The sequence below is a fragment of the Oncorhynchus tshawytscha genome, linkage group LG10, assembly GCF_018296145.1.
Source record: "Oncorhynchus tshawytscha isolate Ot180627B linkage group LG10, Otsh_v2.0, whole genome shotgun sequence".
NCBI classification, from domain to species: domain Eukaryota; kingdom Metazoa; phylum Chordata; class Actinopteri; order Salmoniformes; family Salmonidae; genus Oncorhynchus; species Oncorhynchus tshawytscha.
In genome coordinates, this window is record NC_056438.1 from 42,356,569 (window position 1) to 42,384,400 (window position 27,832).

Here is a 27,832-nt window from a genome sequence, read left to right on the forward strand (position 1 = left end):
TATCCACATTGAAGGTGAAATGAGAAGAAAGCAACAGCATATCATTTTCCAACACTTTGAAATCCTCAAAACGATGAGAAAACTCACCATTCAAAGCATGCAGAAGCGATTTATACTTCTCCCTCTGGTCATCTGATAGGGAACAGAGTAGTAGTGTCAGAAGGTGGGTGAGATTGTTGGCTTCTACTTGGTGGGTCAGGAGGAGTCATTTTCCCTTGAAGGCTTTGACAAGGCTGTACATTTGATGTGCAAACAGGCCCTTCCCTTGTAGTTTGGAATTCAGTTCATTCAGTAAGGCCATGATGTCCACGGTGAAGGAAAAATCAGCCAACCATTCCTTATCTTGCATTTGAGAGAAACCACATGTTTTCCTTTCATTTGCAATAACTCAGCAATGTCTGACTTCAGGTCCCACACCCTTTGAAGCACCTTCCCTAAACTCAGCCATCTCACATTTGTGTGGTAGGGGAGATCTGCATGACCCTGCATTGCCTGTGGTTTAAAGATTTTGCTCTTATGAAGTTTACCACTTTAGTGACTGTATCCACAACATGGCTCATTTTCAGAACACATTTACAGAGCATCTCCTGGTGAATAATGCCATGCAGAAAAATAATGTTTTGATCTGGGTTGAGCCCAGCTACTTGAGCTTGTATCCTTTTCAAAAAGCCAACGTGTTTTCATTTCATGTTTGGGCACCCATCAGTGGTCAAACTGGATAACTTTTCAGAACACAGTCCCAGCATTGCCACACTCTTAACCTCCTCCAATAAATATTTCCCTGTGGTTGTGCTCTTCATTGACTGCACTGAAGCATGCTCCTCTGTAATTTCAAAGCCTGAGATTATGCCTCGTAAGTAAAAAGTACATTATTTTCTTTAGGAAAGTAGTGAAGTAAAAGTTGTAAAAAATTATAAATAATAAAGTAAAGTACAGATACCCCCAAAAACTACTTAAGTAGTACTTTCAAGGATTTTTACTTAAGTATTTTACACCACTGTCCGCGGGCGTAAATAATGACGGTTTTCGTAGTAACAGGAACTGCAAGAAGTCAGCCATCATGGCGCAGAGATCCGGGTGCTCCGCATTCAACTCCTCCTGTAACACACAGGTCAGGTCAGACACTTGGGGGTTAGGGGTTTGAAAGTTAGGGGCTAGGCCAGGGTGAGAGTAGGGGTTAAAGGAAAGGGTGTAGGGAAAAACAATGTCACCTTTCTGTCCAGGAAATTGGAGCGCATCTGCATGTCCTCCTTCAACATCAGATGCCTCAACTCAAATACTGGTTTATAATCCCTCACCTCTGACACACATAATCCTAAACATGGAAATAGGTGAACACTCCTAATAGTGTGTTTACCTGTGTATGTGTGCACCTGTGTGTATTTGGGGTGAGAACATCAAGAGCCTTATGTTGAAGGAGAGCCCACCTGCACTCAGCTGGTCAGGTGCCTAAACAGGAAAGGGATATGACATCACAAAGGGAGAAGGAGATGGCTGGAGCAGTGGTGACCTGTTTGTAAATATAATCAATGAATCGAGTGAATTGTATAAGTAAAAGTGTTGTCCTGTTACCCGTCGGTAGGAAATGGCAGTGACAAAACTGCCAAGTGGCTGGGATGTCCTCCACTGAGTCCACTGTCCTCTCCATCCCAAACATCTCCAGATTCATAGACAGGTAGGCTGTTTGAAAACTGAAACAGTACACAGACTTAGAACGTCCAACTGTCAGATTCTCCCCCATCTCAAACGTCCTCCTCCACCTGCGCCTCTCGCCTCCCTTCCCCTATCTCATCCCCTCTGTGTTACCAGTGATGGCTCCCTGTACCACATGGAGTGTTGTGATAGGTCCAAGGCTGTGTGATTGCAGCAGTATGCTCCCTGCGACTGGCCCTCTAATCTCCACAGTCACCTTGAACTCTCTCAGCTCTCCACTCCCCTCGGACACAGAAAGTCTTCAAACACACTACAGTGCTACACCACCGCGGTCACAACACAGAGCACACACACAAACACTCAATTCAAGTAGCTATCAAGCAAACACATCAGCTAGTAGCCAAGTAAATAGGCTGTGTATATATGATTAGCTAGCCATCTTTTTCACAGTGACACACAATAGCAAGTAGCAAGCCCACCGGTACAGTAACATTACAGTAGTGTTAGCTAGCTAGTCAATAGGATAAGTTAACTATCTTTTCCACAGACACAGATCTTTTTCCCTTCCTAACATTAGCTAGATAGCAAGTAGCAAGCCTACTGGTACAGTAACATTACATTAGCTAGCTACCTTCAAATGCTAGCTAGAGTATTTTGATGACTTGTATGCCCAGCCGCTAGGGTAACGCTAGCTACCATTATCAAGCCACTCAACTAGCTAGTTTGTCTAGCCACAAACAGTTGTGATCATTTGGCCATGAACACAAATTACACTCACTGTGTGAGATGAGATTACTGTGCTATAATAAGAACGAGCAGGTCCCAGACGAGAGTGTGAGTGATTTCCATAGTTTTTCCTTCTGTGTGAGCATGTAACACACTTGTCCATGTAACAACATGAATTTAAAATGTTAATAATTTCGGTCGAGTGATAGAGAAAAAAGTAATCAAATAAAAACGATTTTTTGTTTTTTACTTTGAAAGACAATTTATGTAAAATTGAAATGGATATATTTGGCACAAAGTTGATAAGTGTCTCCTTAGGAATTTTTCTGGGCTCGGCATCAATTAAACTACAGTACCGCCTGTCGGAACCCTGGTCCCTTAGTCTATGCTGCGAATCTGCATTGTAGTGGTGCATGGGTCAGCTGTTTGTTCACCAGCATCCGCTCACAATTGCTGATAGTAATGACCCATCCGCGACTGCCGGACTATATGATGCGGGAAGTACAGGTGCTGGGGGTGGTGCAGCACCCCCTGGTGGTGATGGTAAAACTGCAAGAATTTGTGCTGTTGGACTAAAAAGAAAACTTCTCAACTATTTTTATGTTGCATTTTTGATATGAAAATGGGATTGGTAGGGGAGAGAAAAATGTATATGGGCCTCATTCTACATGGAGAGCTCTCAGCCTTGTTTTGTAACTGGTGTGGTCATGATATGCTCCTATCTATCAGTTGTGGGGTGTTTGGAGTTGGACACACGCTCTGCTCTATTGATAGACAGTTTGGTTTGAGTTAAGTCACGTCTCTCTCTCTCCCCTTGTGGTGGATATCAAGTGCTCTGGAGCGTCTCTCGCAATCATTTTACACTCTTTTGTTTTGTTTACAATTCTAAACCTGGAGAAAGGGGAATGGGAACAATATCAAATAAGGAACATGGCATTCTCTCGCCCTTGGCTCGCAGGCCTGTCCTGCCCTTGTCAAACACTTAGGTGTATTAGCCAGCCCACTGTTATGTTTTTTTCCTTATATAATGACAAACTGGGGCGTGGGTTTAACTACTTTTAATGAACATATACTTCAGCAAGAAAACTCCATGTTTAGCCATGCAAGGCATTCTTCAACCATCCCGCATATCCTGCTGGGTAACGTAGTCTAAATGTTATTGACACATAACAACACACCCACTCGTAAAGCAAGCAACACAGCGCTGTGCGCGCCACAACAAGTGGTGCTACCGCCCGCTCGTGCTGGATAGAGGTGAGCGCTTTTCTCCGCGATGGATCGCATAGGAACCATCTAAGTTACAACACCCTTCTCGTTATCGCTCGCTCTCACACACGTTGTAATTATGCAGTAGACCAACAAAGAAAAGTGCGCTCTGTTCACATCGGTCTATTCCTAGGTGGCGCTAGTTTCAATTTGTGAGTTTAAAGTTTGAGGAAGCTTACAATTTATCCAAACGTTTCTACCGATCTGTGTGCCAGTTATGATTTTCATATGCGCATTTAAATAATACCGTCTCAAAATCATTGTCACGTGGTTAATACAAATCGGAATTAAAATGATAAAAAAATCTCAAAGTTAAAATGCCATTTATGCGAGAGCACCAGATTTTGCTATATGGACACTGATTGGACCGTGATCCCATTGGCGGCTAAAGAAATGAGCGCATGGAACTAAGATATAGCCTAGGCCAATGTAGCAGTAGGTCTACTAAGTCAACTAAGTAAAAAATGCATACAAATAAAATCACAAAATATCCTGATAAATACAGGTTCTTTGGTGGTGAGATAATTAAGACAATCAGACATCCCCTAATGGGCACTTTCCTAGATTTGCAGGCAGCAGGCCAAGTACTTCTATGAGTACTCAGGCGCGCAAGCGCAAATCAAATCAAATCAACATTAAGACAGAGAAACCAGCCCCATGCTCTAAACAAAACACAATGAAGAAATTGACAACTTGTAAATAACGGTACGAAATCAACCAAAACTTGTTTCTCACAAGTGTAGCAGATTGTGAACTCTGCAAACAACGTTTCTACGTCGAGAATGGGAACGGTAATGAATGACTATTGGCCTAATTAATCCATGCATTAACGTAAACAAATGACAAGGATTAACGGTAAATGTACTACTGGTTACATATGTAATAGGGAATTGATACAAACAATCAAAGGGCAAACAATTTCATTTGGCGGGAAACACACCAATATCGCCACCACACACCCCTCCCCCTCTTCTCTCAACATTTCAAATTATCTTCACATATATTTTAGATGCGTTGCTTTTCACTGACAGCCGCATCTCAATAATCAGCTAGGCCTATTGCCACGCGCGCAGCCCAAATTGCGGGCCTCATAACTAGCCTTACACGCTTGTGGTTTGAAACAATCCACAGCGGTAAAAAAGCTCAACGATTTCTTTCTTTCTTTATAGACAGAACTAATTAGACCTATATAATTTGGCAAATGTATTTAAATTCAGTACATCACTACTGCATTGACCTACGATCACCACATAGTAGCCTACAATGTCATTTTGGAGGCAGACTGCAGACAGCATCATATCACTAGAACCAACTAACTGAAGCAGAATATTTAAAAACAATTATGAAAAGGCTTATATGTTTACGTTGTCAAATGTGAAACTTCTCAAAATACACTTTCTTATAAAATAGTAGCTAATCTTACAGTTCTGGGCCCGGTTTCTCAATAGCATTGGATTTAGGTTTAGTGCTACTAGTGTTAAAATTATGCATATTTCCTTCAACTGCTGAAAATGTAACTTGACTGACTTGTTAAATATAGGTAAAATAAATAAATGAATGACAACACCTGTGGCCGAAGCAAGCTCAAAAATATGGTTCATATCATGTTTTCCCAACCCTATCCTCAAACTGGCACACCTGATACATTTCATCAACTATTCATCAAGCCTTTGACTAATTTAATCAGGTGTGCCAGTTGAGGGTTAAAACTAAAATGTGTAACTTCTGCGGGGGCCTGGGGAGAGGCTTGGGTAACACGATCCCATCTAGGATAGGCGCGCCCCTCTTCACAACCTGGGCTCTTCCACAAACTCTAAATCCGACTGCAGACTCACATAACTAACTATGGTGAAGCTTCGACATATTTGATGAACCTTTTCAAACTTTTGTCGCACGTTTAAGACGTTTATAGGCGTCGAATCACGGTGAAGGTGAGTTCGAGGGTCGTTTGGCGCCTTTGCAGAGGACAATAGATGATCTGACACCGCAGGTGACCAGCGGCACCGACGTACCTGTTGCTTGCCGCCCACATACCTTAGGTGTCGGCCCTGGCTTATTGTGTGTGGCACGAGGTAGAGGAGCGTGCGGAGTTGGTAAATCCGAGGTCAACGGGAAGATGAGGACAGCATTGCTTTGTTTCGTGTTCCTGGGAATGATGTTGCTGGGAATTGAGGCGAAGGATGTAAGCATCATACCATGTTCATGACATGCTTTTTCACTGAATATTATTGAAACAGAAAACTGTAAGGCAGAGTTTGGTCCACCCAAATATTGGTTGGACATAAGACTAAAAACATCAGCAAATCAGCTCCAAGTGATTTTTAATTTTAGAAATATGTTCCAAAGTATTCCCACTCATAATATACATATGTGATTATATACACATGTCAGCAACATTTTGAAGTGATTGTTGTAGTCAAATATTATATGCTTGGGCTTCTTGCTGTCAATTTGTAGTCTACAAATTAGACTATTTGCAATTATGTTCTGGCTCCCTGACCCTCTGCTCAAGAAAAAATCGGCCAGTGCCCCCACACATTGACTCTGTACCGGTACCCCCTGTATATAGCCTCTCTACTGTTATTTTACTCGTGCTCTTTAATAATTGTTTATTTTTTACTGATCTATTTTTACTTAACACTTATTTTTCATAAAACTGCATTGTTGGTTAAGCACTTGTATCTCACATGAATTTGGAAATACACTAATGCGTGCTAATAGTGTTTCAATCGGTGACGTCACTCGCTCTGAGACCTGAAGTAGTTGTTCCCCCTGCTTTTGCAAGGGCTGCGGCTTTTGTGGAGCGATGGTTAAAGATGCTTCGTGGGTGTCAGTTGTCTATGTGTGCAGAGGGTCCCAAAACGTCTTTTCATCATGCATTTTTAGAGAGAGAGAGAGAGAGTGTAAGTTTCACCCTTCTGTTAACTGTTGCTCAAAATTGACCCAACAATTCAGACAATGGAATATTTGAACCAGTATCATCCACAATGGGGAAAAACTAAATTCAACTAATGAGCTAAATAAAGAAATTAAAAAATAAAATTTTATTAGTCACATGCGCCAAATACAATAGGTGAAATGCTTACTTACGAGCCCCTAACCAACAATGCAGATTCCAAAAAATATGGATAAGAATAAGTGATAAAAGTAACAAGTAATTAAAGAGCAGCAGTAAAATAACAATAGCAAGACTATACACAGGTGGGTACCGATACAGAGTCAATGTGCGAGGGCACCGGTTAGTTGAGGTAGTATATACATGTAGGTAGAGTTATTAAAGTTACTATGCATAGATGACAACCGAGAGTAGCAGTGGCATAAAGAGGCGGTGTGGGGCACTGCAAATAGTCTGGGTAGCCATTTGACTAGATGTTCAGGAGTCTTATGGCTTGGGGGTTGAAGCAGTTTAGAAGCCTCTTGGACCTAGACTTGGTGCTCCGGTACTGCTTGCCGTAAGGTAGCAGAGAGAACAGTCTATGACTAGGGTGACTGGAGTCTTTGACAATTTTTAGGGCCATCCTCCGACACTGCCTGGTATAGATGTCCTGGTTGGCAGGAAGCTTGGCCCTAGTGATGTACAGGGCCATTTGCACTACCCTCTGTAGTGCCTTGCGGTCGAAGGCCGAGCAGTTGTCATACCAGGCAGTGATGCAACCAGTCATTATGCTCTGGTTGCATCACTGTAGAACCTTTTGAGGGTCTGAGGAGCCATGCCATATCTTTTCAGTCTCCTGAGGGTGAATAGGTTTTTGTCATGCCCTCTTCATCACTGTCTTGGTGTGCTTGGACCATGTTAGTTTGTTGGTGTTGTGGACACCAAGGAACTTTAAGCTCAACCTGCTCCACTGCAGCCCCGTCGATGAGAATGGGGCGTGCTCGGTCCTCTTTTTCCTGTAGTCCACAATCATGTCCTTTGTCTTGATCACGGTTAGAGAGAGAGGTTGTTGTCCTGGCACCACATGGCCAGGTCTCTGACCTCCTCCCTACAGGCTGTCTCGTCGGTGATCAGGCCTACCACTGTTGTGTCATCGGCAAATTTAATGATGGTGTTGGAGTTGTACCTGGCTGTGCAGTCATGAGGGAACAGGGAGTACAGGAGGGGACTGAGCCCTGAGGGGCCCCTGTGTTGAGGATCAGCGAGGCGGATGTGTTGTTACCTACCCTTACCATGTGGGGGTGGCCTGTCAGGAAGTCCAGGATCCAGTTGCAAACGGAGGTGTTTAGTCCCAGGGTCTTTAGCTTATTGATGAGCTTTGAGTGCACTATGGTGTTGAACGCTGAGCTGTGGTCAATGAAAAGCATTCTCACATAGGTGTTCCTTTTGTCCAGGTGGGAAAGGGCAGTATGGAGTGCAACAGAGGTTGTATCATCTGTGGATCTGTTGGGGCGGTATGCAAATTGGAGTGAATGTTGTGAATGTTTTGTGGCCTTGTGAATGTTGGCCTGTTTAAAGGTCTTACTCCAATCGGCTGCAGAGAGCGTAATCACACAGTCTTCCGGAACAGCTGGTGCTCACATGCATGTTTCAGTGTTATTTGCCTCAAAGCGAGCATCAAAGTAGTTTAGCTCGTCTGGTAGGCTTGTGTCACTGGGCAGCTCTCGGCTTTGCTTCCCTTTGTAGTCTGTAATGGTTTGCAAACCCTGCTATATCCGCCGAGCATCAGAGTTGGAGTAGTAAGACTCAATATTTGTCCTGTATTGATGCTTTTCCTGTTTTATGGTTCTTCGGAGGGCATAGCGTGATTTCTTATAAACTTCTGTTTTAGAGTCCCGCTCCTTGAAAGCAGCAGCTCTAGCATTTAGCTCAGTGTGGATGCTTATTTTTGGGATGGACGCATTAAAGTGTACCTCCTATTTTTCAAGTTGGCAAAGCAGTCAATGTCACTATTATGGCTTAATGGCCCAAGCACTTCACCCTCAGTGGACATGGCTGCAAGACTTGCAAGCCTTTTCTGACCCATTGTCTTACGCAACCAGGAATGCAGCCGGCGCTGTGCTCTTCAGAAGGAAAGGAAACATATCATCCAGGAGGTTATGCACAGCAAGCATATCTTTGGGAGGACATCCGGCCTCTCCGGGCAAGAAAGTTTCTGGCCACCAATATCTCTTCTGTTTTAACATCAATACCATGGTGCTTGGCAAACTCAGTGCTTGGCATGATGTATCTAGGAAGTTTTTGGAGTTGGGGCTGCATGCCTGTATGCCTTTGAGCAGACCTGCATCTACAGTTGAGAATCGCTGATAAAGCTCACAAACCACCTATCCAAGCAGGGGAGCAACAACTCTATTTTCATTGTTTGAGAACATGACAATTCTGTGCCTAAATCCAAGGAGGTCTTCACCATAATATCTCCCGTTTTCCTATGTTTGCGCTTTCTTGCTGCATCTGCCTCTGGAATATTGTGAATTTCACAGAGTGCTTTGGTTCCGTCATAAAGTTGTGTGGCAAATGCATCTGTGCGTTAGCCTATCAGTGTGTCACATACAGCTTGTTTGTCACGTTGGTATAAAGGGATCGGGAGACAGGCGCAGGAATGCGCAATAGGGTTTTTTATTGACCCAAATTAAAGCATGCCATGTAAAGGCACGGGGACGAAGACCAAACAAACACATACATAAAACAAAGGGTTGAAACCCAAACAAAAAATTGAGGAGTACCTAAAATAAATACCACACGCACACAGGATGAGACCCGTAATCCACAATGGCACGAAAGCCAAAACACACAGCACAGGTACTCACACGCACCAACGGACATGGGAACAATAATAGAAAGCCCAATGGAAACCAAAGGGCACACTTATACAAGTACTAATCAGTGGAAAAAGGGGACAGGTGTGCGTAATGAAAGTTCCAGAGGGATCCGTGACATTGTTTGCTGAAACAAGCTTCTGCCATGTCTACAGTCTCTTTCTGGAGGAACTTGTGTAGTCCCTCAGTTATAGAAAGAAGGGACTGATACATCAGTAGCAAATACACGGTGGAGAACTGATGACGCTTTGCTCTCAGACCAACAGCCATTGGGGATCCAATGGCAGATAGACAATCAAAAATAGCAGTTAAAGTGTCCAGGACTGTACTTATGGACCTCAGCTGGTATGCCCAGCGAGTGTTTGAGAGTTGTACAAGTTCAGCTGATGCTATTCCAAGTTTGGACTGAGCTTTTTTGAACTTATAGTGGCTAACTAGGGATGTAGTGAAAAACGAATACACGTTCTCCAAGAAACTGAAACTCAGCAGCCTCCAGAATAGCCCTGCAAGTTTGACACAACACCAAACTAAGCTCATGAGCATAGCAATGTACATAAATTGCCTACAGATGCAGTACTCTAAAATGTGCTTGCACACCTCCTTTGGACCCACTCATGACAGCTGCACCATCATTGGTCTGTGCAACGCACTTTAGGCCTGCTACCTCTCATTTGGAGCTGCTGTTGCAACTCATTTGCTATCGATTGGGCATCCAATGACTTGGTTTCTGTTAGTGATAGTAAACGCTCCTTAACTGTACCTAACACGCACATACCTAATACGCAGAGCCAACTGTTCAGACTACCCATCCCTCGCCTCATGCTCCATAATGGCATACTTTCCAGGCGTTGACATCTCAGAGACTATGGTGTCCGTAATCTCTTGAGCACAGCATTCGATCATGTCATTCTGACATTCTGGAGAGAGATCCGTCGCATTTGATGGAGTACTGTACCTCTGCAAAAAAGGGTCGAACTTCAAAAGCTCCATACATTCAAGAAAGTTCCCTCTATTTTCACTAGATTCATCATTGGCACGGAAAGAGAGTCCCTGTCTTCCTAACACTGAGGTGACCCCAACAATTCTCCTCATACTCCCCTCTCTCTGCAATATCACTAGCATGGGCAGATGTTAAAATGTTCCCATGATTTCTAGTTGCCTGGTAGCTTTGCCATGCCGCAACAATGTCTGTGTTTGTGCCATCATGTTTACTGAAGATAAACAAAGCTTTTTTTCAAAATTTTGCAGCCACTACTGACAAAATAATCAAATGTAATGTTTTTGCCAAAAATTCTACATGGAAAGCAAAAAGCTGTGTTTTTGTGGACAGAGTACTCTACCCAATTGTATTTCTCAAACCATCAATGCTAAAATGCCCTTTTCTGTGACCCATACGAAGGTTTTGGTAAACTTTTCAGCTTCACTTGTCTGGGCCCAGTGTCTTTGTCACCTAAACTGCTCTCATTTCTGGAAAGAGTTGCTGCAGCGGCTTGATTACTTTCTCTCTCTGGATCTGTTCTCTGTCCCTCTCTCTCTCTGGATCTGTTCTCTGTCCCTCTCTCTCTCTGGATCTGTTCTCTGTCCCTCTCTCTCTCTGGATCTGTTCTCTGTCCCTCTCTCTCTCTGGATCTGTTCTCTGTCTCTCTCTCTCTCTGGATCTGTTCTCTGTCCCTCTCTCTCTCTGGATCTGTTCTCTGTCCCTCTCTCTCTCTGGATCTGTTCTCTGTCCCTCTCTCTCTCTGGATCTGTTCTCTGTCCCTCTCTCTCTCTGGATCTGTTCTCTGTCCCTCTCTCTCTCTGGATCTGTTCTCTGTCCCTCTCTCTCTGGATCTGTTCTCTGTCCCTCTCTCTCTCTGGATCTGTTCTCTGTCCCTCTCTCTCTCTGGATCTGTTCTCTGTCCTCTCTCTCTGGATCTGTTCTCTGTCCCTCTCTCTCTCTGGATCTGTTCTCTGTCCCTCTCTCTCTCTGGATCTGTTCTCTGTCCCTCTCTCTCTGGATCTGTTCTCTGTCCCTCTCTCTCTCTGGATCTGTTCTCTGTCCCTCTCTCTCTCTGGATCTGTTCTCTGTCCCTCTCTCTCTCTGGATTTGTTCTCTGTCTCTCTCTGGATCTGTTCTCTGTCTCTCTGGATCTGTTCTCTGTCCCCTCTCTCTCTCTCTGGATCTGTTCTCTCTCTCTCTGGATCTGTTCTCTGTCCTCTCTCTCTCTCTGGATCTGTCCTCTCTCTCTCTCTGGATCTGTTCTCTCTCTGGATCTGTTCTCTCTCTCTCTCTCTGGATCTGTCCCCTCTCGCTCTCTGGATCTGTTCTCTGTCCCCTCTCTCTCTCTCTCTGGATCTGTTCTCTGTCCCCTCTCTCACTCTGGATCTGTTCTCTGTCCCCTCTCTCTCACTTATACAGCTCGCACGTTGATCTCTGCCTTGAACAGAAACCTCTCTTTCTGCATGACCCTTTAAAATATCATGAACATCATGTATTTATGCTTAACAAAAGTAAGACATATGCTGTACACATTTAACTGAAAGTTTAAACATCTCACTTTTTTTATCACTAACCTTCGTCAGACATGCTCCTACAGCCCTGTCAGCCTCCAGCTTCTTTCCCTCATTCTTGTCTGCTGTGTTTTGACATGAATTGTTATTAAACTCATATTTACAATAACTCAAGGCTTAATAGGTGATTAATCAGTTTAGGTTTGAATTTGTTCCCTTGAACTGGTAAAATCTTAATTTCTCAATGAATTGGCCTTCGGCAGAACTGCTGGCACTGCATCTCTTGAAGAATTTTCGTATGTCCAACTAACGTTAGTCGTTAGCTAGCCTACAGTTGAGAAATTGAGGATAATACAATGACATTGTGTTCAACACTATGTCAACTTTTCTACACATGACTAACTGATAATTGTTTTGCAATGGCCTACTGAACGAAAGCATTTGAGTATGAAAAGATATGTGCAGGATGTTACGTCATCTGTCTCATTTATAGCCTGACACGGATGGCAAAACTACATTAAATACAACGTTAATTAGATATCATCGCCACATAACTTATGCCGAATTTAAAAGACACCGTTAACGTTAGCTAGCTCGCAACATCTGTTACACTGTAGCCTACAGGCAGCCTCACATAAAAACGTATTGGTTAACAATGCTTTGATTATGACCAAAGTCTACTCTCTCTCTCTCTCTGTTCTAACTTACAACAAATTCACATCGTAGGCTATCTGCATGAATCTGTCCTGTCAGAGCCTTTTCCTGTCCGTTTACTGTTAGCTAGCAGTCTCAAGCCACAGAAGTAACTAACGTTAACCAAAAGGTTAGCTACAAGTAGGCCTAAAAGTCACTAGTGCGTGCAGCAGCCTCCCCCAGGTCCTAGTGCCCACCTGGTAAGAAGTTTAAAATGCGATGGAACGGTTGCCAGAAGAAGAAAAAAATCACAGAAAATATATTGACTGATATATTGATTTATTCAGGGAGGCTAATGAATATTTTAGGGGGGCTAGGTCTAACGACATCCCTGGTAAGCAAACAACCAAAATATCAATAGCCACTACAATGTCAAAACATGATTTGTCATTAATTCAATACCAATTGCTTGATTTTTGCAGACCCATGACTATGGTGTATCAACATTAGTTAGCCAACATTAGCATGCTAGTGACGCTAGTCAGCATAGGTTGCTACATGATAATCAGCTTGCGTTAGCTAGCGAGCTAGCCAGCCTAGCAAGCTCTAGTCTAAGCGAAACAGATGCAGCCCTGCTGGCTAACGGCTACCTAGATGACCAGTAGTGACAGTGAGGTCTCTATGAGATTCAAGGCTTTAATACGTGCCATTGTGCAGAAATAGCAAAGAAAATACTGGTTTGTGAGCTAAGTTAGCTAGCTATGACAGTTACCAGTGTGCATGCACAAATGCATGACTACACATTGCATCAAAGTCAAGAAGGCATGCAGAACGGACTGTGTCTCTTGGACTTGACTGCCCCATCTAGCTAGCTAGTAGAGGGGTACAAAGATGCTGGTGCACAGATGCATAGCTCATGCAATTTGTTCTAGTCAATTACATTACATGTTGCAAAGTAAATACCTGCATAAAATCTCCCATTGCATGCTAGTGCATACAATCTCTAGTTATATGTTTTTTGCATAGGAAAAGGGACCCACCCAACACATATTTTGAAGGGGGATACACATTAATGATTGCTTGTGACTGAGGATGAAAAACCCGGTGACCACTAGATATCCTCGTATACCCATATTTAGATCAAATGCACTTGATTTTTAAATCAGTACCGTGTGAATGACAAGACCATTCAAAATATTTTGGGGTATCTATAAGTGTTTATTTATACTCAGCAGGTATGGAAGCCCTGAAGCCCAAGACATACACTCTTGCAATTACCTAGTTTGAACAGTTGTTCAAGCAAGATACAATCTGTGCACAAGAGGCGAGACCCAAATGCAGACACAAGAGGCAGATGGTTGGAGTCTTTCAATGTTTATTAATCCAAAGGGATAGGCAAGAGAATGGTCGTAGACGGGCAAAAAGGTCAAAACCAGATCAGAGTCCACGAGGTACAGAGTGGCCAACAGGCTCGTGGTCAAGGCAGGCAGAATGGTCAGGCAGGCGGGTACAAAGTCCAGACACAGGAAAGGGTCAAAACCGGCAGGACTAGAAAAAGGTGAATGCAAAAAGCAGGAGAACGGGAAAACCGCTGGTTGAATTGGAAACATACAAGACTAACTGGCACAGAGAGAGGAAACACAGAGATAAATACACTGGGGAAAGTAAGCGACACCTGGAGGGGGTGGAGACAATCACAAGGACAGGTGAAACAGATCAGGGCGTGACAGATACTTAGTTGTTTGAACCAGTTATCTTGTTTGAACAACTTAAATGTTATTTTGTCTTATTAGTCCTAATTTGTTATGTAGCTTGTCAGACCTGTAGTGCTGGCTTGCTGCAGCCATTCATTCACTGATTCCATGCATTGACATGATTATTCATTCACAGTTCTTTGATAGCCTAAAGCAGGGCTGCTTTTGAGCATGTTAGTGGGCGAGTGTGGAGCGAGGAGTAGAGCGTAGTTGAGCAGATAAAAAAAAATGGTGTCTGCATTGTCTTTTCGCTCTATTACTGCTTAGCCACATGGTCTGTGCATGCTCTGCCTTGCATTTTCCATTTCATTTACCACTATTTTAATTAGGCCTATTTGGTTATAATAATTTAGCCTACCCCACTCACAGTAGCCTATATCAAGTTTATATTCTACTTTCTAACATTAGGAAATGTTTCTATTTTAGCTTAATTAAATGTATTTATATTATGGCAATTGTATTCCCAGTCCATCAAAATAGAAACTACTATACTAATGTTAGAAAGTAGAATATAAACTAGATATAGGCTACTGGGTGGGGTAGGCTAAGTGATTACAACCGACCAGGCCTAGTTAAAAATAATAGTGATAAAGTGAATGAAAAATGCTAGGCAGAGCATGCCCAGAGCTTGTGGCTGAACAGTACCAGAACAAAATTGGAGTGGGAGAGAAGGCTGAGGTCATTTGTTAAATGTGCTTGAATTATGCTCTGCTTGCTCCTGGCTCCAAACTTACATTTACATGCTCTGGCATTCAAAAGCAGCCCTGCTTTAGGTGATCGAAGGACTGCCAATGAATAATCATATCAATGGATGGAATCAGTTAATGAATGGCTGCAAAAAGCCAGCAACCATTACAGGTCTGACAAGCTGCATAACAAATTAGGACTAATTATACAAAAGAACAATTCAGTTGTTCGAACAACAACTTGTTCTAACGTCTTAGTATCTCGGCGAACGGATGATCCCTGCATGTGTGGTACCCACCGTAAAGCATGGAGGAGGTGGTGTGGGGGTGTTTTGCTGGTGACACTGTCAGTGATTTAATTAGATTCAATGCACACTTAACCAGCATGGCTACCACAGCATTCTGCAGCGATACACCATCCCATCTGGTTTGCTCTTAGTGGGACTGTCATTTGGTTTTCAACAGGACAATGACCCAAAACACACCTCCAGGCTGTGTAAGGGCTATTTGTAGCCCCCACAAATAGGACCGCTATAAGCCCTTGACAGTCCGCTTTTGGATCTCTGGCATTTAGCCTCCACTCAGAGGACTGCGATAAACCCTAAGCAAGCCATCTAGCCACGAGTTAATTTGAAAGACAATAGCAAGGAATTTATCTCATCTCAAATTCAGCCTGCCACCTTCCAGCTAACCACAGGCAGCCAGAGGCTGCAAGCTTTTTGTTGTTGTTTCTATAAATACCATACATTTGTTGTGATTTTAATTTGATTAGATTTATTTGCCAATTTTAAAACACAATACAACCACACATGCGGACATAATGCATTTAAAATCATCGAGGATGACACCAAAAGCGAAAACCTAATAATTTACAGTTTTAAGTAGATTACTGCTATGTGACTTGTTTCAGGAAACTAGGCGTATGTCGCGCGTCACTACTTCACAGGAGCGCCATTTGAACGTGAACTTTAAAAAAAAATCTATATGCGTTTTTTTGGCAGAAATGCCTTCTGGAACATGTGAACTTTCATGTGCCTTAATAAGAAACTTGTATGCAATCTGTAAATACGAATACATTTTAAAAATTACGAGCCCAGTCGGTTTAGCTACAGAAAACGTCAGCAACCTACCCGCTAGCCATGATTGGCTGAGATAATGAGTGGTCTGGACATGCTGAGAGATGAGTTCAGATTGGTCTGCCATGTAGTACGCTTCTGTCTGTAACATGAGATGGTCAGTATGTGTAGGTAATGCTGCTTTTTTTGAAAGATGTCACATAGTAGAACTGCATAAGTGTTGCTCTACACTCTCTGGAGGATCAAGTTTTGAAATCAGTGAAATTAGAGTATGATAGCTAAGGAGATGGAGAAAATTCTGGTGTTTGATTGCAAATATGCAGACGGAGTCAAAAAAAAGACAAACAGAAGGCTGTTGTAATCCGGAGACAGGTGTTTTATATATCTTCAAATAAGGTCAACCATGGCATCTGTGACAGAGGAAGAAGCATCCATCCATGTATAAGAGTCTAGCTAGCTACATTTTCAGATATTACATGTTTCTAATTTTGTCAAAAAGTCAGTGTATTGTTAGCTGGATGGCTGTTTGAAATATTATTTGTATCATTTGCATTGATACATTTGCATTTGCATTGCTAGTTATAACCTAATGTTAGCTAGCTGACATTGAATCTGCTTGGTTAGCTAACTGCAGATTTATACAGGGTAGTAACATTATGATTTGGGATTGTGGTTCATTGTTTAGCTAGCTAGCTATATGTCTAAATAAAAGACTCCACTATGCAAGTAACTATTTCAATAAAATGCTTGTCACTGCGACAACTGTCGATAGACGTAGCTGGTAAATTCACGCAGAATAACTGCCGAATTTACGACTGCTGAACACCTGTTGAATATGGTCGGTGTCAGTAAACGTTGGCAGAAGTGTAATTAAATTGTTGCCAGCAGTACAGTTAGTCACCAACGCTCTGAATAACAGAAAAACAGCCTAACCAGCTCTGCTAGGGCGACTAAAATGGTCAGAGTGAGCTGTTCTCTCATTTGTGTCTGGAAGTAGCTAGTAAGCTAGCCATCGTTAGCCAGTTAGCTTGGGCGCTTGACTGCTGTTAGGCAGAATGCTCGGATCAACCCTACTCCTCGGCCAGAGCGTTCAGTGTGCGCTCTGAACACTCCGAGACCAAAACGCTCTAAATTTACAAATGGACAATCTGACAACGCTCTCAGTGTATGAACACCCATAGCACACTCTAGCACTCCAGATTAAATTACGAACACACCCGTAATATAAACCAGCCTTTAGTCTTGAAATATTTGGTTGTTTAGTACATAGTCTCATTGAATCCTCAGAGATGGGTGTGGTCTAAAGCTTAAGAGGGTGTGAACAATGCTGAATGGGTGTAGACAAAGAAGAGCTCTCCAGTAGGTACCAAAAATTCAAGGGCCATTTTCGCCAAAATTTGGTTACAAGGTTATCAATTTTCAAAGCAGAATTACTTTCCCATTGTTCCTTAACTGTAGTGTATGATAATTTTCTAGCTCTGAGTCTCTACTTTTATCCAATGTAAAAAATACAATTTCAAATTTTGCAACCTAAGATCGAGTCAGTCGGTCACGTACAGTATATTGATTATGCCCAAAAATAGCCTACATTTTTGCCATTGATGTAATATACTATATTTTCGAGGCGATACAAATGGTTCCTTTCCAGCAATAAATGTCACTCCCTAAACCGCCTGACACACTTGAATAAAAGTGTTGATCACTACATACAGCAGAATCCGAAAAGCCTTCAACAGGAAGTTATCTTTGTGACCATTCTCAGTTGAGTTTTCAAGCCAGTCTTTGATACTTGATAGCTTTTGGAAAATAAAATTACACAGGCTTTTTAACTGAAGAACAATTTAATTGTTTGTATTTATCACCATCAAACGGTTTGAAATACTGAACAATAATACAGTTGATATTGATAAATGTAGCACCAATTCAGTAGTTTGGATTTTGAATCATGTATGGCGAGACTGGATCGTTCGCAGGAGACAATAGAACTTGTTGGCTACCTAGCTAGCTTTAGTGATGGGAAACCAAGGCTTTCTGAAGCCTTTGGGGCTTTCACCAAATCATGCAGAAAAACAGTTAATTATTCAGAGCATTTAACACAATCTGCTGGTCAGCAATGAAAAGCAGCGGTTAATGTTTATATACGTTTTTTCACACTATTCATCAAATCTCTATGGCACAGCGGTTATTTGAAGTCTTCGTAGCCTACAATAATTTACCATTGCACGTTTGCACTTTCCTTAATGCTTCCCTTTTTTTCCGTGTATATTTTTTTTGTTGCTGTGTCACATAAAACTATTTTCAAAATAATATTCCCTTCGCTGGGATTCGACCCTGTCGTCTGAGTGTTCTGGTCCCCGAGACCCCAACTCTACCTGCATCTACATGAAACAATCCTAACTACATTGTAAGTAAGTTGTCCAGTAGAGGCTGGTGTTTCAAGGCAGCTTGGTATCAAAGAATTGCACCGGAACTACAGTGAAATCAGTAGGATCTCGCATTTTGCAACACATGGTTTGAAAATGCAAAGTTTGTTTGCTCAAGTAAGTAACGTTACTGCTTTCCTTAATTTGTGTGTGTAGTTTTGCATGTGTAATGTTAACATCAATGAGGACAATAACGCAAGCTACTGTAGCTAGCCAAGCTAGTTAACATTACTTGTCTAGCTTGCTAACATTAGATGGCTTGGTAACATTAGCTAGCTAGCTAAAAACACAAACTTGGCTGTTGCTTGCTAGCTAGCTAGTTAAATGATGATACTGTAAATGTTAAGTTGGCGAGTTTGTTATCTGATTATGACCTTGCTAGCCAAGTTACTTAGCTAGCTAGCTTGCTGACGTTCAATGGTTTGTTAACGGCTAGCTAGCTAGCTAACAACATTAATGTTGTATGAACATTCAGATGAGAAAAAATACCCTGTTTATTAATGTAACTAATCTGGTGTGTCTTTCAATTAGGGCAATGGCCAGCCCCAGTATTGTATTCCCCACAACACCATGTGGATTATGTCTCAAACTGAAGGTGGCATTCTGCCTTTTCCCTACAGTTCAGCGGTTAGCTGACCATGTGTTTTAACATTTTAGAAATGTCAATAATCATCGCTTGCGATATGGCTCTTGAAACATATGGCCCTTTTTATCAGCGAGAAAGTATCCTTCAAATAAAAAGATACACTTACTGTAGCAGTTTTGCACAGATCCATACAGCTATGGGTGCCTCCATCCGACAAAACTACACTTCCGCTACACTTCCCGAGTTACGCTTACACACAGGTGTTCAGCGCACGCTAGATAGCTAATTAGCACCGGTGGTTGCCTCTGTTTTCCCTAAACAAGCACTGTAACATGGCGATATGGCCGTCCGGAAACACTAACCTTATAAAAGTGTGTATAAATTATTAATTCTTGCTGCTGATATGAAAGATAAGGTCCTTATGATTCCAAAACCGTACCACAAGTGATGTGTTAAATGTTCAGACCGCGCGTCGAGGCTCTTAACAAAACTCCCCCATACATACTGTAAGATGCCTTCATCAAATTGTTTTGGTCATATACACATGTTTATTAGATGTTATTGGGGGGGTAGCGAAATTCTAATGACTCTCGTGTAATGTAATGGAACTGTAATTAGACTTTGTTCATTATTGCCCAGATTAGACTCATTCTTGCACAGTATATACTTCATTTCAATGTAAATTTGTTTGAAACAGGGCCGAGGATGGCAAGTTTTGGCTGTAGACATGAAGGTAAGAGCAGACCTGCTTAAATGTAAATATTTATTGGAAATATCTGTCTTTACAGACTGTATGTGTATATACAGTATATGGGGTGGGGGAAGCAAACATGTTATCATAGTGTCATTTCTAGTACTTCTCTTGTATTTTGGTTTTTGGCTGTAATGCCAAGGACCTGAAGTCGACAGTTTGCTACCTTACATTCTGTCAAACTGTCTTGCCATCGCCACAACCTGGACTGGGGCAGGTTATAAGGCCTGTTTTCAGGGACTTGTATCTGAAGGCCATTCTTCACAGTAAGTTTTGAAGGATACTTTATTAAATGTGTTTTCTTTCATTTTAAGTAAATTCTTAAACTCATGTGTGATTCAAATGTAACAATTCTCTTTTGTGTATAGGACCCATTTGGAAGAACCCTGCAACCCGGGATGCCAAAGATGAGGGGATCCAGATTCAGGTCACCAATTACCTGAAAGGGGCCTCCAATTTTGAAGGCGGGAGGTGGCAGCGCACAGGGTAGATAGATCCTAATAATCCCCTTAGCCCTCCCCCTCATTTTCGAGTGTCCCTCTGTGGGGGAGTGGCACTCAAACTAGTGCTAAGGTGAGCTCAATTAGTTCTAGGGAATGGGACATCACCACATCACTTGCGGACATCAGAAACTACCAATGGATACAATACAATTCATTAACGATGAGCCTTGTGTTTTTCACTATGTCTGTACTGGCGGCAGTAATAGCTTTCCATATATTTGTCATGCAACAAATACGTTGTTGTGGAAATTCTTACACAGGGAAACTCAGAGTCAATCATAAATTAATCATTGTTTATTGTCAGCGCGCTGAAGAGGTTCTAACAAACTTGCTGCACCATAGTCAATATCTGTCAGGAGCTCTAACGGGGCAGTCCCGTTTAGTTCCCTTTATATACTGCAGACAAGTCATATTTGCATGATTTAGCTTATTCAGAATTAATTAATCATTAACGTTTGCTTCATTCATGTAACCGACCAATACTGGGTCATGGATGTGACAGATAAATACCTCACAAGGCGTGTTCTCTCTAAGCTGAGATCTTGAAATTGAAAGGTTCTGGGCATACTCCTAAATTGCAGACACTGATAGTGAGGATTCGTTCAATTAGTCACTTGCATGAACACAGAAATTGGTTTATAGAAAAGCACAAACAGTGAACAAAAACATTTATAAATAGAATATCACCAACATAAAATGTTCCATCACAACATAATTACCATATGAGAAGGACTAGCTCACTAAACTAGCACACAGTGCCTCAGTTGACAGGCAGGGGCGAAGGATACTCTACCGGTGTGTACTAACAACCATTGTCAAAAACAGAGGGAGAGGGCTAAAGGCATCTGTATACATATGTTTGGTTTCCTCCCAGCAGAACTCGGCTAGGTGACGTGAACGTCTGCGCCCACATACTCCATTAAAATAACTTTACTTGAAAAACATGAAAAAAGGTATTGGTCCTTATTGAGATGCCGTACGCAACAACATACAGTAACACTTCCTCAAAATAGTCAGAATCAATCTAAGATAATTCATGAAATCTGTCATTCATTTTTACGTTTTTGCCAAGGAGGTCTTAGTCGCTCAATTGTACATCTAACTAAGATGTTTGGTACAGTATTTCTCAAGTGAAAAAATGTGCATGAAAACTAGTCTGTCTTTGAATGACAACACACCCTTCATTGAAAAATCCCTACTGTTGACCAATCACACACAAAGGTGCTTAGACTTCGGATACCAAGTTTCGACTTGCCTCAAGAAAATGTTTTGTGTACTCAAACACCTGCAAAAATACCTGCCGAACACCAAAACAAAGAAAAAAAAACATCACAAAAGTTTGGTAAACTTTAGGGGGAGGGCTAAGGGGGTATTGGAATTTAAGTCTCGGACCACCTGTCTCAAAGCCAGCCTTTACCGCCAAGCCACAAGACGGTTTCAACAGCTGAACCATGGGCTGACTACTGCACCATAACTTTTATTTCTATTCTGTACACACTGAACTTTTGTCTACCAGACCAATGTGTCACGACTTCCGCCGAAGTCGGCTCTTCTCCTTGTTCGGGCGGGGTTCGGCGATCGACGTCACCGGCTTTCTAGCCATCGCCACTCCATTTCTCATATGTCCATTTGTTTTGTCTTGTTTCATACACACCTGGTTTTCATATTTAGTCCTCTGTTTCCCCATCATGTCTTTGTGTGTAATTGTTTATTGTTATGTGGATTTGTGCAGGCGCTATACTTTTGTTATGTTCCGTGTTTTTTGGGTACGTTTATGTTTTATGTGCTGTCATTTTGGACTGGAATTGAAGTGCGCCTGTACTCACACCTAACACAATGCAATAGTTACAGTGCCTTGCGAAAGTATTCGGCCCCCTTGAACTTTGCGACCTTTTGCCACATTTCAGGCTTCAAACATAAAGATATAAAACTGTATTTTTTTGTGAAGAATCAACAAGTGGGACACAATCATGAAGTGGAACAACATTTATTGGATATTTCAAACATTTTTAACAAATCAAAAACTGAAAAATTGGGCGTGCAAAATTATTCAGCCCCTTTACTTTCAGTTCAGCAAACCCCTCTCCAGAAGTTCAGTGAGGATCTCTGAATGATCCAATGTTGACCTAAATGACTAATGATGATAAATACAATCCACCTGTGTGTAATCAAGTCTCCGTATAAATGCACCTGCACTGTGATAGTCTCAGAGGTCCGTTAAAAGCGCAGAGAGCATCATGAAGAACAAGGAACACACCAGGCAGGTCCGAGATACTGTTGTGAAGAAGTTTAAAGCTGGATTTGGATACACCAAAGATTTCCCAAGCTTTAAACATCCCAAGGAGCACTGTGCAAGCGGTAATATTGAAATGGAAGGAGTATCAGACCACTGCAAATCTACCAAGACCTGGCCGTCCCTCTAAACTTTCAGCTCATACAAGGAGAAGACTGATCAGAGATGCAGCCAAGAGGCCCATGATCACTCTGGATGAACTGCAGAGATCTACAGCTGAGGTGGGAGACTCTGTCCATAGGACAACAATCAGTCGTATATTGCACAAATCTGGCCTTTATGGAAGAGTGGCAAGAAGAAAACCATTTCTTAAAGATATCCATAAAAAGTGTCGTTTAAAGTTTGCCACAAGCCACCTGGGAGACACACCAAACATGTGGAAGATGGTGCTCTGGTCAGATGAAACCAAAATTGAACTTTTTGGCAACAATGCAAAACGTTATGTTTGGCGTAAAAGCAACACAGCTCATCACCCTGAACACACCATCCCCACTGTCAAACATGGTGGTGGCAGCATCATGGTTTGGGCCTGCTTTTCTTCAGCAGGGACAGGGAAGATGGTTAAAATTGATGGGAAGATGGATGGAGCCAAATACAGGACCATTCTGGAAGAAAACCTGATGGAGTCTGCAAAAGACCTGAGACTGGGACGGAGATTTGTCTTCCAACAAGACAATGATCCAAAACATAAAGCAAAATCTACAATGGAATGGTTCAAAAATAAACATATCCAGGTGTTAGAATGGCCAAGTCAAACTCCAGACCTGAATCCAATCGAGAATCTGTGGAAAGAACTGAAAACTGCTGTTCACAAATGCTCTCCATCCAACCTCACTGAGCTCGAGCTGTTTTGCAAGGAGGAATGGGAAAAAATTTCAGTCTCTCGATGTGCAAAACTGATAGAGACATACCCCAAGCGACTTACAGTTTTATATCTTTATGTTTGAAGCCTGAAATGTGGCAAAAGGTCGCAAAGTTCAAGGGGGCCGAATACTTTCGCAAGGCACTGTATGTCACCTCACTGCACTACTAATGTACACTGCTCAAAAAAATAAAGGGAACACTTAAACAACACAATGTAACTCCAAGTCAATCACACCTCATTCCAATTGAAAATCTGTGGTATGACCTGAAAATTGCTGTATACCAGCAGAACCCATCCAAATCAAAGGAGCTGGAGCAGTTTTGCCTAAAAGATATCGGCAAAAGTGGCAAGATGTGCTAAGCTTATAGAGACATACCCCAAGAGACTTACAACTGTAATTGCTCCAAAAGGTGGCTCTACAAAGTATTGACTTTGGGGGGGATGGATAGTTATGCACTCTCAAGTTTTCTGTTTTATTTCTTGTTTGTTTCGCAATAAAAAATATTTTGTATCTTCAGAGTGGTAGGCATGTTGTGTAAATCAAATGATACAAACCCCCCCCAAAAAATCAATGGATCCAGATCTAATTTCAAATGCTCAAGCAAACGTTTTCACATTCGCTCGAACAAATAATATCTTATTACCATCGCGGTGTTATACAGCGTTGACAGTGATCGTAATGGTGGCGCTTGGCGCGTGCAAATTCAGCACCCTCAACATTCTGTAATTGAATTGTGTTATTTGACGTGGCAAATGAAAAGCTTATTTGATGCGTCAAATAGGGTTATTTGACAAACAAACAGCGTTCCATATCCACAAGCTTAAGAGTAGTGGCTGCTGAAATCTGATAGATGGTGTCCAGAACTGGCAGGAAAGTATTCAGGTGTTTGTCAATCAATTGCTGTCATTCTTATTTGTGGATAGTACAACTCCTTCCAACAAAGTCAAATGATTTAGTGATAGATTTGAAATATACATTTTACCATAGCTCTAGAAAAACATTTGCCAGCCTCTATACTGTAATGTTTGGACTGGATGTCTGATAACTGACTTTGCTTTACTCCGTAAATGTCCTTTCATGTAAAGTAAGTCTGTCTCACAAACATGCAAGCTACTCTATAAGGCTATTAAAGATGAACACACTGTACTTGTCTTAATCTGGCCTACTTTGGTGGGGTTGGGGGGGTGGGGGGGGTTGATACACCGGCGGTTCAGTGTTTGCATTGATTTGCAAACAGCATCAATCATGTGGATGGGCCAGTAAACAGACGTGTGCGAGTCCCAATGTGTTTGTTTGTGGTGCCACAAGTGCATTAGGACTTGAGGGTTTACACCTTTCCGTACTAACTCAAGTTTGAGGGGGTCGACGAGTGCATTTTGGGGATGGAGGATGGTATGTGTGCGTGTGTGTTTAGTCTGAGTATAGGGACACTTGGGTTGTCAATTCCAAGGGATCAGGGAAACTCAGGACAGGAAAATAGGAGAGGAAATGAGTGAGGACAGCAAGTATAAGCTTAGTTGATGCACAATGCTGTGTCACTACCACACTGTAAAAAAAAAAAATCCTGTAATTGTCTCGCAAAATTACTGTATAATCAACAGTCACATACTGTGTAAACCTAATACAGTTGATTACCATAAATGACATTGCATTGTGGGAAAACATTGAACAGTCGGGAAATATTAGATGTATTTTAGACATTAAATGCTATGTAAAACACAGTAGCAGTTAACTTATTGCATTTGTAAATATTCAAAATGATTGATTAATATTATACTACACAAAGATAAATAACATGTTTCTAAACTAATCCAATCAGTTAGATTATGATAATTTTTTTTCACCCGACACTGAAATGGTTGTTCCAGTTTAAATGGCTTAGGGAGTCACCTCACAAAGTGCCTGACCCTGGCAGTCATTCTGACTACAGGTTACAGGTGAATACATTCCAACTTTTGGATATCCTAACTCTGACTGGTTTCCAATAGTAATTACACATCACTTTGCAAGCCAGCATGATGTGATTTAAAGGTAGGATTGCAAAATTGTGGTACCTTTCCCAAAATTCCCATGTTTTCCAGAAATTCCAGTTGGAAGATTCCGCCAGGATTTCTGGGAATTTTGAGAAAGTTACCAGAATTTTGCAATCCTATTTGCAGGCCAGAAGTGGCCTGGAAATTATGATTTTTAGGCCACTGTGTAAGAGTAAAACTAGGCCCTCAAAATAAGGCCTTATGAATACATATTGTGTTGTAAAATAAACATTTTATGATAACATATTTGCTTAGGATCTCACTTGTTGAAGGCTACAGGACAGAACATGGATGAATACAACAACATCTCTCTTTCACTAACAAATACAGTCATGGGTGGTACTACTATTCATTCGAAAGGAAAGGCACTCTGGGAAATATGCAAATAAAGCCTTACAGTAAGCGTACAGTGGCTTGCGAAAGTATTCACCCCCTTGACATTTCCTATTTTGTTGCCTTACAACCTGGAATTAAAATAGATTTTCTGGGGGGTTGTATCATTTGATTTACACAACATGCCTACCACTTTGAAGATGCACACTATTTTTATTGAGAAACAAAGTAATAAAAAAAAAGCTAAAAAAAGCCAAAAAGCTCAATTTTAGTCATCTGACCAGAGTACCACATGTCTTTTGGATCATTTTTTTCTTTGAGCAATGGCTTTTTCTGGACACTCTTCCATAAAGCCCAGCTCTGGGAGTGTACGGCTTAAAGTAGTCCTATGAACAGATACTCCAATCTCCACTGTGGAGATTCAGGGTTATCTTTGATCTCTTTGTTGCCTTTCTGATTAATGCGCTCCTTGTCTGGTCTGTGAGTTTTGGTGGGCTGCCCTCTCTTGGCAGGTTTGTTGTGGTGCCATATTCTTTCCATTTTCTAATAATGGATTTAATGGCGCTCCTTGGGATGTTCAAAGTTTCTGATCTTATTTTATAACCCAACCCTGATCTGTATTTCTCCACAACTTTGTCCCTGAACTGTTTGTAGAGCTCCTTGGTCTTCATGGGGCCACTTGCTTGGTGGTGCCACTTGCTTGGTGGTGGTACTGTAATTTCAGATTCCACACACCAATTTGGACTTTTTTGTGTATGTCCATTACATGAAATCCAAATAAAAATCAATTGAAATTACAGGTTGTAATACAATAAAATAGGAAAAATGCCAAGGGGGATGAATACTTTTGCAAGGCACTGTATGTTGCTGTAAAATGTCTACAGTATAATTATTGGCACTGTAAATCAATTTCAGTAGCAACAGTATTAGATAACTTAAAATATGGAATGGTAACATACTGTTCCTTTTTTACAGTAAAAACAAGAGGATTTGTTTTAGTGTTGTGGTTTGGTTACACACAACCATGGCCTCATAAACTAAGCACAATTGTTGCTGTTTAGCAGCTGGGCCATTCCACCTAAAAAATAAAACAAACAAGGGGATTTTGAGACCCTCCATCTCATATGGTTCTGAAATGATTTATGTTAGAAATTGATAAGATTAGCATTCCATCAACATTATTTTGTTGAAATATAATTTGATCTGAGAAATAAGCTAATTGACTACACCTAAATTGGCAAATTGTAACTTTATTGATTTATTTTTCTCACTTTGGTACTTTTTTCACAAGTGTATGTCGTGAATTTTCAAAACTTTTAATACAAAACTCCAAGCTGGTATCGCAGCCGGTCTTACATTCAAAACCTTTCATTGTACATTCATTTTGTTTGTAGACCTCTTCCACCACGCAACCATTGATCCAAAATAAGTTCTGTGAAATGATTACATTGGTTTACAGTTTTTTCAACTGCTTACACACTTTTTCAAAACTGTCTCCTTTTTTCAAAACTCTACACACAATTCCCAAAACTGCACACACAAAATGCAAAATGCCTCACATCTCCTTCAAAATGTAACACTGCATTCAAAATGCCATAAACACATGTCAGAATGAAGCATTTGCATCAAATGGCAAACACTGCTTTCATAATAGTACATTTTTGGATATACCATGTAAACACTATTCTAAATCTAAAGCTCTTTCGTAGGCTTATAACTACATTTCAATACAATGTTCTACAGTGAAATTAATCTGCTGAGAGGGGTAACACGTACACTGTAAGCACCAATGCAATGTAGAAACAGAAAATATTTATTAGGCCAAACATTACTGTTTTATACAGTAGCATACAACAAAACCATAAACATATGTAAACCAAAAGTATATTCTTTAGAATACAGTAACGAACACAATTGTGTGTGGGGTCCCGGGGGGGCAGTCCAGGAAATGGTACGGGGGGCAGTCACCAGTGCTAAGCTACGCTTCATCTCTTCTCCGGCCTGGGTCT

The 27,832-nt window shown here is 41.5% G+C and overlaps 1 protein-coding gene across 1 annotated transcript in view; it reads left to right on the top strand.

Moving 5' to 3' along the window:
• Window positions 1-5,434: 5,434 nt before the first annotated feature.
• Window positions 5,435-27,832, top strand: part of LOC112260235 (collagen alpha-3(IV) chain-like) — a 59,154-nt gene continuing 36,756 nt past the window's right edge. Inside the window, exon 1 of the mRNA XM_024435175.2 lies at window positions 5,435-5,827. Within this exon, the coding sequence (XP_024290943.2) occupies window positions 5,762-5,827 (66 nt within the window). The 5' untranslated portion in view covers window positions 5,435-5,761. The remainder of the gene's footprint in view (window positions 5,828-27,832) is intronic.